Source organism: Carex rostrata, chromosome 26 (assembly GCF_964058835.1).
Source record: "Carex rostrata chromosome 26, lpCarRost1.2, whole genome shotgun sequence".
Taxonomy (NCBI): domain Eukaryota; kingdom Viridiplantae; phylum Streptophyta; class Magnoliopsida; order Poales; family Cyperaceae; genus Carex; species Carex rostrata.
In genome coordinates, this window is record NC_135943.1 from 3,610,537 (window position 1) to 3,629,420 (window position 18,884).

Below are 18,884 nucleotides of genomic sequence, written 5' to 3' on the forward strand. Positions count from 1 at the left end.
GATCTTTTAAAGTTTTGTTTCTAACATTTTAAAACGCTACTCGCAAGCATTTAAACCTCTATCTGAAAGCAACTAAATTCTAAATCTGTATAGTTATAACTTCTAACTACTTTTGTATTCAAGCCAAAAAAAAAATATTCTTTTCATTCACAGTTTTTTTTCTTTGATCATTCTCGTTCATTTTTTCGATAATCTATGATAAATTTTGTGAATCTAAAAATACAAATATTTTTTACTCGATTTTCTCTTTCAAATGAGATCCATGAAGAAATACTTTTGAGTTTTTTTCAAGTCGTTATTTTTTTTTGTAAAGTAAAGCCAATGAGCACTATTTAAATATTTAACACAACTACTTTTAACGATTGTATACAAAGGTTTAAATGCGTCATACTACATGATCAACATCATAGGTTTAAACAATTGAACATAGTTGTTTAAATGATGATATTAGAGGTTTAAATAGTTGTATACTAAGGTTTAAAAGTTGAAAAATTTTAAGTACTCGTGGAATTTACTTTAAAAAATAATTTCAAAATAACTCAAAAGTATTTCTTCATAGATCTCATTTGAAAAAGAAAATCGAGTAGAAAACACTCGTATTTTTAGATTCGTAAAGTTTATTATGGATTGTCAGAAAAATGTATGAGAATGATCAGATAAAAATTAAAAAAAGAGTGAGTAAAAATAATATTTCTTTTTTGGCTTGAAAACAAAAGTAGTTAGAAGTTAAAACTACATAGATTTGAAATTTTATTGCTTGCATACAGAGGTTTAAATGCTTGTGAATAATATTTTACAATGTTATAAATAAAACTTTAAAAGCTTGAATATAGACACTAGACATGGAAGTTAAACAAAATTGGAAGACTTTTTCTGTTAAACTAATTGAGGGACACGTGATCTTTGCGATGGCCCAACAGATCTCTGCGACGGACGGCTGGATCTGTTGGTCCATCTCAGTAATAAAAGCATTTACGACGGCCGTCAGTCGCAAAAAGTACCGTTGCAAAAAGAAAAAGCTGAACAATGAGAGTAGTCCGTCGCAAAAAGTCATTTTTTTATCCTCACGAAAAGTGTCTCATTCTTGTTGTGGTAGAAGCAAGTTGGTGAGCCGAGATGCATTTGAGAAATCCAAAGCCGACCGATCCGATTAATTCCAGTTCTATAGATTTCGCATATATATATAGAATTAGTCTATGGTTTCTGATTATGAAATCATTTGCCAACTGTTTGGAATTTTATTATGTTTCTTTCTTTTTTAATCGGCTTAGGCAACCCACTGTATTCATTTACCAGAATTAATAGAAATTCACCATTCATTCAATTAACCCACTGTATTCATTTACCAAATAATTCGCGTTAGAAGAGAAAAAGAAAATTTGAAGATCAAGGCTATATCCGTCAGTTCACTTATACTGTAAATTGTTTATTTAAAATTATACATTAATATTGTATTTGTGACAATTTTCTTAATAAACGTGATTTGGAGTGGCATTTAGCAAAATAAAAATTTTGGAGTGGCATTTTTCTAAATTTACCATTTTGGAGTGGCATGGAACCAATTTCCCCTATTTTCTTTCCATAATCTTTCTCTAATCGCTAGGAGTAAAATTAAATGAGACCAACATTGACTATGTTTTGTGAGCTCCTTCATATACATATATATTTTTACTTATTTTGCTTTAATCCGTGTGAATATGATTAGTTTTTGTATTCATCGTCTAGAAAATGTATAGACATAAATTTCTTTAATTTGGACTCTTAAATTAGAATTTAATACATTATTTTTGAGTGGAATTTTAGTTTTTATTTTACCAATACAAAATTTGCTTGTTTTATCAAAGAAAAACTACTACAAAAAATATTTTTGTCATTGCCCCTTTACCATCAGACGTGCTTCCGCACAGATGGTGTACATCACGAGTGGCAGCGCTATAATTACGTTGAACTCTTTTACCGTCTGTTTTGTATAACAAACCGATGGCGTTGATGGACCACCTCTTGACCCCCTCCTTTGCCATCGGTTGAATTTCACGAACCGTTAGAACTAGGCGACTCTTCTACATCAGTTTGGCTAAACGAACGATGACACTTAGGAGATTACTTTTACCATCTGGTTGTTTCATGATCTGTTGGCTTTTGGGTTGATCAACACTAACTGATATCATTGCTGGACCGATGGAGATACTTTTTAGTGGCAGTGGTGGTAAATAATTAGAACCTAGGTCATGTATGTACATCAGTTTAATTGATGGTGTTCAGGGCGAGTCCTTGGTAATTTTCTCTCCCAGCCGTCTAGCTCTAGCTCCCTGTGAGAGAATTTAAGGCGATATATATATATATATATATATATATATATATATATATATATATATTGACTAATATGTTTTTGGTAGCACTTCAGCCGAAGTCCTACCGGTCCAAATTTCAAATTTCAAAATTCAAAAAGTCGATCTGAACTGTTCATCTTGTTCTCCATATTAATATGTGCTTGGAGACCAAATTTTTTATTTTTCGGAATTTGTTTACTATATATTAAGTCACTTTGAAAATCGCTGATCCAACGGTGGCTTAACAAAACAGTGCTATCGTTGAATCAGCAATTTTCAAAGTGGCTTAATAAATAGTAAACAAATTTCGAAAAATGAAAAATTTGGTCTCCAAGCACATATTAATATGGAGAACAAGATGAACGGTTCAGATCGACTTTTTGAATTTTGAAATTTGAAATTTGGACTAGTAGCATTTCGGCCCATATACTACCGAAAGCATATTAGTCAATCTCTCTCTCTCTATATATAAAGAGAGAGAGTGACTAATGTGCATTCGTATGCATATGGCCCGATATGCATACGGTCAAAATTTGAAATTTTAAAATCCAAAATGTCGATTCGAACCGTTCATCTTGTTCTCCAAATAAAATTACAATATAGAATTTATGGAACTTATTATCACACACAATCACACAAAAAAAGCAATATGAAAATAAATATTCATTAGAATAAACAAGATTAAACAATAATAAATGGAATAATCGGGAATAATCGGCCGAATGATTGGAGAAATCTACAAATAGATCTTCGATTAGTGTATTTGTAACGATTTGGGCACCGTTAACAACAAATCGGACGCTTAATTGGCTGTTAAAACAGTTTCTAGGGCTGTTAATGAACCGAGTCGACTCATGAATTAATAAGTTGAACAGTTCAATAAATAATATTGAACCATACCCTAAAATGAATAAAGCCTGAACTCGGCTCGGCTCTGTATTTTATCACTCAAACAGGACCGAGCCCAAGCCGAGCCGAGCCGCCCGTCAAATCCCATTTCTTCTCAAGCTGTCTCGATGCTTTAACGGAGCTTCGCCTTATAGTTATAGGTCATTATTTTCCCGCCTTCGGAAAGTATGTATTTTGCTGAAATTTAATTGAATGAACCTGTCACGTATAATCACTCGCAATCCAAATTAATTCTTAGGCTGTGGGGCTCAGAGTCATTGTCGTTGTTGTAAAGTATTACTTTAAAACCAGGATCATTCAAAACTTGCTAAGTTTGTCGGCCTTATCGCATGAAATCAGACGACTGAGATTACGAATAGACAGTGATCGACGGTTCATAGAGGGACACGTCATCGGTACGTCAACTGGTGACCTCTGTAAAAAAACAAACGAAAAAAATAATAATAATAAACAAACTGTTCCCGCTTTTCTATTGACCTCCCTTGTTCTGCAAACAAACAAAAAGCATCGATCTAATATTCGCCGCTAAGAAATTAGTTTTTTCGAGCCGGGCCGAATCATGGGCTGAGCCGAGCCGAGCCGGACTTTTCCTTTCAAAACCGAACCGAGTCTGAATCTGAGCTGTTATGACTTTCTCAATGAGCTGAGCTGAGCTGGCTCAAACCCATTAGCAGGCCTAACCCTTTTTTACAACACTGCCTACAACCTACAGTGATTCAGCTATAGACACGGCTGTGAGCCATCGTGAGTGTTTGATACAAGATATTCAAGCGCTTATAATGTAATTACAAAATCAATAGGACACAAACTAGCACAATTCATAGAGAATAAAATTAAACAACATACATAACACATTGAAATTCAAAAGTTCAAAACCGCATAACACACACCGAACACCAGTCATAAAAAAATAAAAAAAAATCCAAACTATATAATACGTTTAAATATTTCGTTGATACAAGACATTACTTGAGCTTTTTAAGCACCTCAAGTATACCTTCGTACCCCACAAGGGAGTAACAAAGTACTCCTACCAAATCCTGTGGCATGTCTTCGATTATTCCTGCCAGATCCCTCTACATTAATTTAATAACAATCAGATTACTTATTTAGATTTAGCTGTGTAAATTTCTCACCCAAAAAAAATGTTATGAAACAAGCTGAATAGTTATTTATTATAATATTGGAACTCTGTAATCTATTGTAATTTACAAAAAAAGATGAGAAAAACAAAATGAGAAATATATACCTTGGAATGAGGCCTTTTGATATCAAGAGTCTTGATCATATTATCTAGTGATAATAAATTAATTTTATTTCTTTCAAACTTAATAGGGTCTCCTTCCTTCACAAAGAAATCAAGTTAGTACTCGAGCATTTTTATCAAGTTAGTTCACAAGTCTTCAGGGATTTTTTTTTTCTATATATATATCCTCAATTTACTTTGACTACAATTTTCTGTCACCCACAACTAGAAAATAAGAATATAAAACAAAAAAATTGAGTTATGACTTATAAAATAATAACTTTCTCAGTTATAACAATTAAGAGTTATGATTTATTGCAATATATTGTTATTCTTATTCTTTTATATCCTCAATTAATTATAGCAATAAGTCTTGAGGAAACTATTCTAGCATACCTCATCAAACACTTTCTCCTTTTTAACGAGAAAAAGAATAATAATATAAAAGCTTTTGTTTTATCAAAATAAATAAAGCAGCAGCAAATCAGACGGACGATGCCATAAATAATGTTGCATGGTAATTAAATGTGAATACTTTTCTCGCTTTGTAGAGTTTCAGATTACCTCTGTTTTTTTTTTTTTTAATTGTTGACACTTGAAAAGCACCAGTGGCTCCTGCAAAGATGACAGGCTCCAACTTAAGCACGAAGATTCAAATTTCAGATGCGTAAGCCACATTCCAGCCCAAAAGATCCTTGCGAAATATTTATAACCAACAAAACAGAAAGGCAAAGCTCAAAAAATATATTCTTATTCGTATTCTTTTATATTCTCAAACATAACAATTACGAGTTCTGATTTATTGCTGTCATCAGCGAACATAAGTCATCAGCGAAAATCAACATTTTACGATACTTTGAATTTCAAACTAGAATAGTTCGCGAACCTATTTCGAACAAATCATGTTCAGTTTGAATTTGATTTGAATTAATTTCGAAATATTTCGAATCAAATTTTTTACGAACATTTTCGAATCAAATCACAAACTACGATTTTTTTGTGCAGCCCTAGTTCTAACACATCCTATGGTATTAATTATTAACTATTATTTACATAGCTTTCACTGGACAATAGAGAACCCGCCTGTATGGTAATTTTAATCAGGAACCGCCTACTGAGCGAAAGATTGAAAGCACAAGAAAAGATAGTTTAATTCGGCCCATGGCTTGATCCTTGGGCCCATTAGCCATGGCTTGATCAAAAGATAGTGGCAACTAGCAAGAACAGTGCAAACACTAGTACGACAGGATCCGTATCCTCCCAGGTACCTGACTCAACACAATTGAAACGGACGGTTCAGATTCACTCTCAGCCGGTCGGGATTCGGGATGACAGAGGGGGCACTGGGGCAGGGTTATTTGTGCTTTGAGATGCGTGTCAATCCATTTTCGGACCGTTCGATTCAATTCTACTCAGTCATGTAAAGGGGATACAAATTCAGTACGACACATAGTGACAAGATACCCGAATTATACCCGTTTAATACTTTTTTGGCGTGATACCGAACCGAACGCCGAATTATTCGGTTGACCGAACTTTGACCGAATAAAACCCGAATAATTCCCGAATTTAACAAACTTTTCCCGAATTTTATGAATTATTCACGAATTTTTCTTGAATTTTTCCAACAATTATTTTTTTATTTTTTTGTTTTTTTGCTCCCTTGCAGGACTGAGATTTCTGATCCGGATAATTCCGAATCATTCCCGAATTATATCCGAATTATACCCCAATCACGAATTTTTGATCTCGCCGAACCGAACCTGAATAATTCATTTGTCACTATGGTACGACATGGAGATGGCCATTTGGAATAGCGCAGAGGGTCAGTATTATTGTGTTTTTGAGATTCGTGCCAAGTTAAAAGAAGGATCATGGACCGTTCAATGTCCATTTCAATTGCACCAAGTCAGGTAATACGAGGGAATGTGAATTCTATAGTTTAGACTGTTGTACTTGCGTCAAAATTTATACATTCATTTAAAATTACGGGACACATTTTAAAATAAATCGTCCATACGAATTCCAACGTTAATGGAACGGTTCTGATGACCAAATGTCAAACTGAAATTAAATTATAGTATTGCCTATCTTTTGATAGCTGGAAAATAAAATGTGCCAATCTTTTATATTGCCTATCAAATTAAATTATAGTATAAATCTCAAGCATGCATGAAAAATTATTATATTTATTTCTTGCAAACTCTTACCTGACGGAATTAGAAAAAAAAAGAAAAAGTATCATGTGATGCATCTTTCTTCTTTTTAGGACAATTTGGTTTTTTAATTTTTTTTTTATTATTATTTAAGTTAGGACAACTGTTTATTCCCTAGATACTTTTTATACTGTTTATTTTCCCTTCTATCTAATATAGATATAGATATGTTTTGTTTTATTGATTGATTAATGCTCCATAAAACTTAAAGTTGAGTACTAAAGCTCAAACTTTCAATTTTTAGACTTCAATAAACGTAATCATTCCACTATATATGTTTCATTTCGCATACAAGTATATAATATATTTGAAGATTTTAAGTGAGATTTACAGTTTAAGAAAGTAAGAAGGGGAAAAAGAAAACGTTAAAAATCTGTACAAACTAAATTTTAGAAAAATTGAAAATAATGAATTTCAAAATTTTATGAAAAAGCCATCCTAAGTTTGAAATCACATAGATGGAAAATTTTACAAACTATTTTTTTTTTCTTTTCAAAACCATCAAATAAAATACTCTTTCAAACTTTTTGACAAAATGCGTGCTCTTGTGGATTTCACTTTTTCCTCTCACTTTTATGTAAAAAGTCTATAATTATTTTTTATTTGTATAAAAAACACTCAAAGTATAATAATAAAATATCACTACTAGAGAAAAACACTTTACTATCGGTTGCAACCACGTTCCGTCATTGGGTTCCTAACCGTTACTTATTGATCAGATAGGAAAAGTATACACATATGCCATCACGATCGGCTCAAAACAAATAACGTTAATCAATATACCATCGGCAGCGCACGTTCAGTTCAAAACAGATGACGCTAATTAATATACCATCTGATAATTTGGCAAAAGGAGGAAGGGTAAATGAATGGGATTATGTCGGTCATACTTCCCCTATTTTAATTTCTAGATTTAATCACTACCTGTTCAGTTCTAAATTTGTTTCCTAGGTAGTTCTGAGTGGAATCTGTTGTAATACAAGGTGCAAAAAAAAAAAAAAAAAAAAAAAATTGACACAAGACGCAATAATAGATGTGATTAATTTTGGTAATCGATTTATATTCTTCTTGAAAGAGGGATGTAGTTTTATAGCGTTCTATTATTGTTAAATTTTTGTGTGTTTACTTCAAATTATATACCAGACCTGCTGGGGCAGTTTTTTTTTTTTTTTAAAGAAGATAAAATAGCTCAGACCTTTCTTTTTTATTTAAAAAAAAAGGCAGCGTGAGTCAATTTTGAAGGAATCAATTGGCATTTGGAGATGTTGCTTCTAATTCTTAGTAATTTATAGTTTATTTCAAGTGATTGATGATCTCTCAACAGAATTAGATCATTTCTTTTTCCACACAAATTTTTTTTGCGAAAGTCAATGCGCTGAATAAATCATCGGAATAGTTGGAAGATGTTGCTTCCAAGTTTATAGTTCTAATTTATTTCTAATGATAATCTCTCAAAAGAATTTGTCAATACAGTAAAATATGGTAAAAGAACTCCAAAAAAGGTAAAAAAAAAAAATAGAGTTGTTAGCATATATAGTCAGGTCAGAGTCACAAGGGAAATGGTAACAATTAATTTCTTAGCTTCGTTTTACTATATTAAATAAATGTCTTGTAAAAAAAAAAAAAAGGTTGCTAATTTCATTGAGAGCATTTTATTCTTGAGCAACTCTATATATCCAAAGAGAATGTAGAAAGTAAACTAATTAAAGATCTGAAGGTATTTGTTGGTGGATCTGTATCCTCCCAGGTACCTGACTCAAGCAAATTGAAATTGACGGGCCTGATTAATCCCAGCTGGATCAGACTCAATTCGGTTACTGTAGAGACTGTAGGGGTCCGTTTTGAGATTCGTGCCAGGTTAAAAGAACTGATTGTAATTGTGCTCAGTCAGGTAACCTGAGGGGATGTGAATTCTTTGTTGAATTCATATCCCCTCAGGTTACCTGACTGAGTAGGATTGAATCAGACAGTCCGAAAATGACTTGGCACGCATCTCGAAGCACAAATAATACTGCCATCCGATCACCCACGGCTGAAATTAAATCTGGGTCGTCCATTTCAATTGTGTTGAGTCAGGGAGGGATACGGATTCTTGGGACAAAATAGTCTAAAAACAAGAGATTGACTTTGTATGGATGATGGATCAGTTTGGTAAAAATAAATAAAAAATAGCACCAGTATGGGGATAATTAAATGAAATGTAGAAGACTTGACTCGCAGCAATTTGGCAAAAGAAAATAAATAAATGTAGAATACGTACTTTTGTACAACCGCCATGTTAAACCAATACAAGTTGTCAGTTTTCTCTTCAGGCATCCTTTATATATATGGCCTTTCTTTCCTGCTAAATACAACGGCCATATCAAAAGAGAAAAACAACAGAGGATACACTGGTGCTTGCTACAAAACAAGGCGTCTGCGAGCATACTCTGTATTTCCCAAGTTGTAGTTCGGTACAATATTGCTCTCTCACCTTTTGTTTTAATCAATCAATCCTTACGTATAGTGAATAGTGATCATATATATGGGTGTGCAAAATGTATAGGTAATGTATATTGAATTATGATTTCGAATTTAGGTAGCGTTTACGTAGTAACAACACAAATTAGTTTACAATACACAGGTCTTTTATAACTCCATCCAGCAAATACCGTGGCATGTCGAAGGCTTCTATAGCTCTTTTTTCTTTCTTTGAAATGTACTTTATGATCATGCATCTCTTCGCACTGCTTGTTTCTTGCTCATTGTTGTGTTACATGTTTTGTACTTTTTGACAATATTACTTTTTGTCTCTGTCTCTTGTACTGAGATTATTTCAGTTATCATCTGAATAGAATTGCAATGCAAGCTACCAATTTTCTTACCCTAAGAGGCGGTTATGTGCACCACCACTCCTCAAACCTTCGCCCTTCTGTCTTGAGCTACTCGCTGTTAAGACGTACACCATAATTATGTTGCTCTCAGATCGTCTTCTACAGTTCGTAAAAGTTGTTTCACTTCCAATCATGAATCCCACGGGAAACCAAGGAATGAGGTATGCTAGCTTACGTACCCTGTCCTTCATTACATGCGCTCGGTTTTCCACTTTCTAGTTTGTATTGGGCAGTTTCATCAAATTGGCCACGTGCAGTATACATTTTGGACATATTTTGTTTTATTTTGTTGCATATACTTAAAAGTTAAAAGCTTAGTTTATCGTTAGTTTATGACTTTTAAATCATCTTATTTCATTTTCTTAGTACATGGAGGACGTCCTTAAATGGGTGACCTTGTCCCCCTTGAATGAAGAGTATCCGGAAGAGCTTAAAAAGCTTCTTCCTATCTTCAGTGCGGACGGCTTATTTCGTTACCGAACGATTGTTCAGGTATTAGTTCTAAATTTTGATCATAGTAATCTATGAGTATATAATGGGATGTTACTGCACCAAACTATTTGTATAATGCCAGATCTTAAATTGATTGCATACCAAACCAGTCGCGCATAATATGTACTGAGTTTCAAATATGTTAATGGACTAATGTAAAACAAACGAAAAAAAAGCTTAACAATAGTGAATAAAAAAACATGTATTGACATTTCCAGCTTAAGAAAATAATTTTTATTCTCTCTATTTCACAAGTCATTAAAGGATGATAACAATATGATATTGTATATTGAAGGTTGAATGGTTATTGAAGCAGTCCGACAATCCAGAATTAATTGAGGTCCCTAAGTTCAGTCAAGGTGCCCGCTCTTTTCTCAAAGGCATAATTCATGACTTCCATGAAGGTAATATGCATGGAGTGGAGAAAGTAGATCTCGTCAATGAAAGCGGCGTCATAAATTATCTCAAGAAGAGAAGCAAGTATGATGAGATCTCAAAGGTTTGTTCAATATTATTTAATGCCTTAGAACCTAACATATCCGATCTAAACACAAAATATAGTTGTTTGTCCCACAAGTTATTTCAGACAACGTCCAAACCGATCTGAAATGCAAAAAAATGACCCATTCAAATTGGATTTGATTTTAGTTCTCAAATCTCAAGTCCATAAACCAGCTCCCAAAAGAGTACAAGGAACCTTAGAATTCTGTTGTGAACTCACTTAAAATTCTGTAAGTTCTTGTATTCACTTAAAATTTCTGATAGGTGCTTCAAAATTATCAATATACATGCAATTCAGAGGTGATTGAATTAGCATTTGGCATGATGCTAAGAAAAGCGATAAATAGTGTAATTGTTCCACGCATGACTGACATATGCAAGGCCTTGTTCTCCATGGCGGGTGATAATCATGGATCGGTGAGTAATTTATATGGCCAAGTACTATTTCTTTTTTTGTTCCCTGAATTTTTATGTTCTAATAAAAATTTGGCATCAGTTTCAATTTTTATTTTAGTTCAATTATACTTGCAAGTTAATTGACTTCAAAACTTCAAAATAAAAGTTAATATTCACTTGTTTACTATAGCCGGCACCTCCTTATACACTTACACTGGGACAAGAGTTGGCAATAGTTGCGGACGAACTAAGCGAGCAGGCTAAGCGCGTGAGCGAAATTGTTATTCTGGGACAGTTTAGGAGTGGAGGTGGCAATTACAATGGCGATAGATATGCTGAGATAGATTGGCGAAGTATTGATAAGGAATTCGTTACTTCTTTGGGTTTAGAATTCGACTCCAATGTAAGACAGTTTCTTTTACTCTCCTTTGTCTTTTCATTTTCTAATGAAACATTTTCAATTTAACACAAAGTTGTAGTCAAAAGTAAATTGAGGATATATATAGAAAAAAAATATAAATTCCCTGAAGACGTGTGAACTAGCTAGCTTGATAAAAATGCTTGCGTACTAAAATATTTTTAAACAACGTGCATGGATATAATACTCCTGTAGGAATAACTTTTGTCTCAGGGATAATTATTTTAGCAATATGCATTAGTCATTCTTTTACCCTCATCTTTAAAACAGATTCTTGTAGTATATCAATTTATACCTTGTAGTAGTATGTATCTACAGTAAGGTATTTGACTATGAGAGCATTGGGATTTTTAACAGTACAATAATATATAAAAACTATTAATTATTATGAAAAAATCATTTCAAATTTTTTATTTAATCAAATCACATTATTTTTTACTCATAATGATTTTACTTCCATAGCACCTCTCATAAAAAAACTATTATATTATTAATTATTTCATGGCAGATGTTTACTTAGTTTTTCTTGTGTGATCAACTTTTGTGCTTATTATTAATTAGGTTGACTCGGAAAATCACATCAACAAGCAGCTTATTTTGGAGGTGGTAAATTTCAATAAAATCCTGGTAGTGGTAGACTTTAACAATGAACTACAGAGCTATATTTCCAGTGGTTACTTCAAGCTGGTAAGGCCAGCATTATAATTTTATTCTAATATATAGTTTTACGAATTCAGAATTCCGTTTTATTTAAATTTCATGATGGTAATTAAAAGAAGCCACATACTGAAGAAAATATTTTTTTGTTAAGACCTTGAATATATACTTTTATTTTATTTTTGACTTCTTTAACTGTAATTTTGGATTATTTGATTTCTTTGTGAAGGAAGGAGACCCTATTAAGTTTGAAACAAATAAAATCAAGACACTTGATATCAAAAGGCCTCATTCCAAGGTATATATTCTCATTTTTTTTTCTTATCCTTTTTGCAAATTACAGCAAATAGATTACAGACTTACAATATTAGAATAAATAACTATTCAGCTTGTTTCATCACATTTTTTTGGTGAGAAATTTATATATGCAGTATTTTCATACCTATTCAGCTTGTTTCATATATAAAATTTAACAAGCACAGTGTTCTTAATTATGTATGCAGTATTTTCTAGTTGTGGTTGACAGAAAGTTGCAGTCAAAGTAAATTGAGGATATATATAGAAAAAATAAAAATTCCCTGAAGACTTGTGAACTAGCTTGATAAAAATGCTTAAGTACTAGAATATTTTTAACAACATTCATGGATATAATTCTCCTGTCGGAATAACTATTTTCTCAGGGATAATTATTTTTGTGGTCTTACCAAACATTAGTCATTCTTTTACCCTCATCTTTAAAACAAATTCTTGTAGTATATCAATTTATACCTTGTAGTATTTTTCCGTGGTAAGGTTAATAATATACAAAATAATATATAAAACTATTAGTTAATATCCAAAAATCATTTCAACTTTCTTTAGTAATCAAACCACATTATTTTTCACTCACATTCTGCTTCCTTGGCACCTCCCATAAAAAGCTATTATATTATTATTTCATGGTAGATGTTCACTTAGTTTTTCTTGTATGATAAACTTTTGTGCTTATTATTAATTAGGTTGAGTTGGAAAATCACATCAACAAAATCCTGGTAAACTTTGACAATGAACTAGAGAGCTATATTTATAGTGGTTACTACAAGCTGGTAAAGCCAGCATTATAATCTTATTCTAATATATAGTTTTATGAATTCAGAATTCCGTTTTATTTAAATTTCATGATGGTAATTAAAAGAAGCCACATACGGAAGAAAATATTTTCGTTAAGACCTTGAATATATACTCTTATTTTATTTTTGATATATATATTTAATTATAATTTTGGATTATTTCATTTCTTTGTGAAGGAAGGAGACCCTATTAAGTTGGAAATAAATAAAATCAATTTATTATCACTAGATAATATGATCAAGACTCTTCATATCAAAAGGCCTCTTTCCAAGGTATATATTCTCTTTTTTTTTTCTTTATCCTTTTTTCAAATTACAGCCAATAGATTACAGACTTACAATATTAGAATAAATAACTATTCAATTTATAAACCTTGTTTCATAACATTTTTTTTGGTGAGAAATTTATACAGCTATAATTCTAAGACAATAATCTGATTGTTATTAAATGTAGAGGGATCTAGCAGGAATACTGGCAGACATGCCACAGGACCTGACAGGAATAGTCGAAGACCTGCCACAGGACCTGGTAGGAGTACTTGGTTACTCCCTTGTGGGGTACGAAGCCATGCTCGAGGTGCTTAAAAAGCTCCAGTAATGTCTTATATCAACGAAATATTTAAATGTATTATATAGTTTGGATTTTTCTTTTTTATGACTGGTGTTCGGTTTTCTATGACTTGTGCTATGCGGTTTTGAACTTTTGAATTTCAATGTTATGTACGTTCTTTAATTTTATTCTCTATGAATTGTGCTAGTTTGTGTCCTATTGATTTTGTAATTACATTATGAGCGCTTGAATGTCTTGTATCAAGCACTCACGATGCCTCACAGCTGTGCCTATAGCTGAATCACTGTAAGTTGCAAGCAGTGTTGTAAAATATGATCTTAATGGTCAATTAACGTCCATTTAATCTAACGGTAGTCAAATCGTTACGAATACACTAAATTAGAGGCCTGTTTGAGGATTTTTTCGATTAATTGGACGATTATTCTCGATTATTCCGTTTATTCCCGTTTAATCGTCAGTTTATTCCCGATTAATACCGTTTATTCTAGTGAATATTTATTTTCATATTATTTTTTCTTGTTACTTTGTGACAATAAATCCGTTTATGTAGTTTTATTTGTGTTTGGATATACATCAAATATTTTTTATATATGTTTTTTCATTTTACTTATTTTGAAATTGATTAAATCTTCTATATTTATATAACATCTATTTTCTTACCTACCGATGTAATTTTATCAATTAGTACGTCATATATGTTCATATGTGAAATTAAGTTGTTATCTTAAATTAAATTTAGTAATTTTATATTGGGATGCTTTAAATAATAGTATTTAAAAAACTTAATTTTTAAATTTATTTTTGCATTAAATAAATTTATTTGAAAAACTTAATTTTTATATGTAAAGTGCATATGTGTTGTTAAAAAGAAATAAAATTAGTGTTATGTTATAATAATAAAATTAAGTTAAATTAAGTTTGTTTGGTAAGTTAGTTGAGTTAAATAAATTATTTTTAGTAAACTATGATTATATACACATAATTTTAATGAAAATAATTAATAGTACACATAATTTGGATTAATTAGCCACATATTGATTAATCACTTAGCAGTACTCCATCCGTCCGACGACCACATACCGTTATTTATAATAGTTGTACACCATATGCATTAGTCCCCGCCCCAGTGTGCGTGGATTTCGCGCGTGTAGAAGAATGAAATTAGTTTTTTCTTTCTTTTTCATGTAAACAATTAAACATCGGTTATCAATTTAGCGCTGTGTACTCCTTTTATTTTAACTAACAATTGGAATAAGTTACTTTTATTGTGTTTTTTCGAGTCAACCTAATTAGGTTATGCTTACGTGTAGGAAGAATCACATGTTAACTTTATCCACAGAATGAAATTAAATTAGTAGCAAATAAATGTTTCATTAATTATAAATAATTAATAGATATATATGTGCTAATTAATGTGAAGTTATGAATTATTTTCAGAATGCTTATATATATATGATAGATAATATACTAGTAATCGTGCCCGTGCACAGCAACGGGAGCAAATTATGTAGTAGAAATCATTAAGCTCCTTAATAAGGAGGAGAGATAATTTACCGAAGGTACGGATGGTGGGAGAGACAATGTACAAGTATACCACTGTCAAGGAACTAAAGATAAACCACTCATGAATAGTAAAGGAAATAAAGATAAACCACTCTCATGTTGATAAACTTAAGACAGATTAAAATTATCCGTGGTAGAAATTAAAAGTTCAAGTACCTCTATTATGGTTACTGGTAAAAAAAAGTAAGAAGTGAGAATGAGAATATGAAACCTACCTGACAAAATAAAGGTCAATTTGCAACAGGAGAGCCTGCCTGATTTCTCAAATCCAACTGGGTCAAATTGTATTTTCTAGTAAAGACAGATCCACCGATGCCATAGTCAACATTCTTGTCAACCACCACAAAATGATCGTTGCAACTATAATATGTTGTTGAATCCCTTGCTCTAACCTTCATTTCAAATTGAAACAAGCCATTAATAAATCCTATAACATGGTTCTGATACTGCCTACTGCTAAATTTTTAAAATAAAACAAGCCATAAATAAGAAAATGTACGACTTGATGTAGGATTTCTTGCTCTTTACCTTAACTATAAGATAAAACAATTTATAAATAATTAATCAATTTACATGGAAGCCCTTTTGGAAGGAATATTTACATGTAAGCCCTTTGCAGTTGTATCAGGGACCCTTTGTACCAGAAAACCTGATACACTCACTCCCAAATTTACAATTTACATAGAAGCCCTTAGGAAGGAATAATTAATCTGGACTGATTTCTGATTTTAACGTGGTGTATAAATCATAGAAAATTATAAAAATGGGAATTTTTGTTCTGAGATGCTCATGGGAGTGTTGTCTATATATCTGTGAAATGAATGGCTTGGCTTAATTCACTATAAACCAGTATTTCTATCTGCTTTGGTCTTGAAGGCTGTTGTAGGCATATGTTGTACCAGTATATGTTTCTTTTTGTTTTGTTTGTGTGGAACATTGGTATAGGTATTCTGATATGTTGGTATGGTGGCCTATGAGTTAATCTCCAATATCATGTGCATACCAGATTCTTACAGGACAGGTCCAATTCTTTCAGAACATTAGTTTAATTTTTAGTTTGGAACTAAGATTAATGTTAAATTGCTTTAGCAAGGCTTGATATCATTATACATGTTCCAACCAGCAAGGAATTACATGTATTAGGTAATAAGTGTTCCTTTGTCATATAACATACATACTGGTAGCACTCTTGGATCATAGTCATCACATAGATAGTGAAAGAAAACATACCTTTCTACCAGCAGCCACCGCATCCTGAGGTTCTGGTGCTATGGCAACAAGTGCACCTACAAGAGAAAGCCCTTATTCCAGTAACCAAAAACTAAACAGAAATGAATTCTAATTGGAAAATAAGCTAAATCAGGAACGGAGACCTGTACTCCATATTTTATAGTTCCCTTAGCTAACAACTAAACATTAAAATTAAGCATTAACCTCCATTGATCATTAACCTCCAAACCGATACTGCCCAGCAAGGCCACCTGCCCCATGACATACTGGCATTGCACCGAACCAGTCAATTAGGTTCATTAACCCAACACTAACCGATACTGACGTGGTGGAGAGTTCAGTGCTTTCCGGAAATAAATCTGATGAGAGTTTACAAACTGCTAAAACTGAATTCAGTACTGAAAGAGGGATTTGCAGTATAGCACCTTGTAAGAAACCGATCTTCCAATCGTCCCAGGAAATAGACGTTATTGTAACTTTTGACGGTCCAAATTTGAGATTTTATAGAATTGAAAGGTCCCGAATGAAACAAATCCCCATACCAAGTAAAAAAACTATCAATACAGAAGGGATCTGAGAAACGGGTTTACACGAACGGGTCCTGGTGCGATCCAAATCCCCATTTTCATTCCTCTCTTGATCATCACCCGACCCGGTACTGATTACGAGAAATAACAAAGCAACAAGCGCAAGAATTATGCCATCCAAACCGATCCACGATCGAGGAGATGAGGTTGAGGAAGAAGTAGAAGAAGTGAAATCTTGGTTGTACATTACGTATTTAATGGCCGATAAAGCAAAAGCGAGGCCTTGGGAGAGTTGATTGTCACGCACAACTGGTAAGGGGAGGAGGCGATAGAGAGTTGACATGAGACCGGTGATTTCGAGGATAAAGAGAACAGCAGCAGTGGAGAGACCAGCAGCCATGATTTGTGGAATAGTGAAGTGAGGGGAAGCAGAGAGAGCAACTGCTGCTATGGATTTCATGGGTTGTACTGGCATGGGGATGCCAAAGAGGATGCCGGTTATGGCATTGTAGACTGCAGTGAAGATCAGAGTTGTGCCTGTAAAATTGGTGCTAGTTTAATTGTTAGCAAAAAATCAACATAAAAATAATTCAGCTGGATTCATATAATTGGATTACAATACTCGACCCCAGAAAATTGTATATCAGGATTTCAATTGTTAGGATGTAGGAAATTGAAACCTCTTTTTCCAAAGTGTGCTAAAAATGTAATTCAGTACATTGAAAAAATTTAAATTACAAGTGGCCTAGATTCAATATAAATTACTTTTGTTGACTACTCAAATTCTACTTTCATCATTCTTTTTCTTTCTTTTCATGTAGCATGCAACAAATCTGTTATCAAATTCATCTATATGACTATGAGGTGGTCAAAATCATCAATTCAACTAAAACCTCAACTTGAACCAACTGAGAAATTCTATCATGTTCTTTTCTCACTTAATTTGTACAGTTCAACATAGCAAATAATATTGCGTTTTGAAGTAAATAATAGTTCGGATCAATACCTCAGGGACACGCATGGGCTGGTTGAGTTCGCCGGGGTGGATCTCCTCGGCCAGCGCGTCCTGATCCTTGACCTAGGGTTTGCTTGAGGAACAGAGGCGGGACGACCTCTAAGACTGGCCCATCGCTACCAGATTTGAACTCGCTCGACCGAGTGCGGCAGGGAGAGGAAGGTGCAGGATGTTGGCGCAGGGACTTATTCCGACCACGATTTAGGGTAGAGGCGAGACATGGGTTGATCGCAGGTTTTTTTTTTCTCATTGGGAAGAAGGGTCGGGGAAGGGATGGGCAGCAATTTCGCTGGGAGAAAAAAATTACGGATCAGCGAAATTTTTTGCAGATCTATGTGACAATACGTGTGGCGGGTCAAGTTTTAACTAAATTTGAACTTCTACACAGAAAAATGATGTATTTAATCAAAATAAGGCAGATTAATTATTTAGATGATTCAGATTCACTCCACACAAAAAAACAGTAAATCAGAACCCTTGCAGGATCTAGACATTAAGCTCCTTAATAAGGTAGGAAAGATATACAAACAAAATAACGTTCAAATATTAACATCAACATAGTGCTATAAAATTTTTCATTTCGAGCCTTAATTTAAATAAAAAGATACATTAATTTGCATCGAACAGACGAACACGGCAAACTATTATTTTATTTTTGACATTTATATTGTAATTTATATTCTTTGATTTTGTGTATTCATGATATATCAAATGACAAAAAAAAATTATATTGTATCCCATCTATTTTTAAAAAATATACATAATATATAAAATATTTCTAATATTTCAATATAAATAATAAATAAATCATAATATTTTCTAATTAGTACA

The 18,884-nt window shown here is 32.8% G+C and overlaps 1 protein-coding gene across 1 annotated transcript; it reads right to left on the reverse strand.

Annotated features, from left to right (window-relative positions):
* Positions 1–16,924: 16,924 nt before the first annotated feature.
* Positions 16,925–17,970, reverse strand: LOC144544434 (molybdate transporter 2-like). The gene is made up of 2 exons (XM_078292944.1): positions 17,948–17,970; positions 16,925–17,575 (listed from the first exon to the last, which is right to left on the reverse strand). Exons 1-2 carry the CDS (start codon positions 17,961–17,963, stop codon positions 17,013–17,015), a joined length of 579 nt encoding a protein of 192 aa, XP_078149070.1. The 5' UTR covers positions 17,964–17,970; the 3' UTR covers positions 16,925–17,012.
* Between the last annotated feature and the right edge of the window lie 914 nt (positions 17,971–18,884).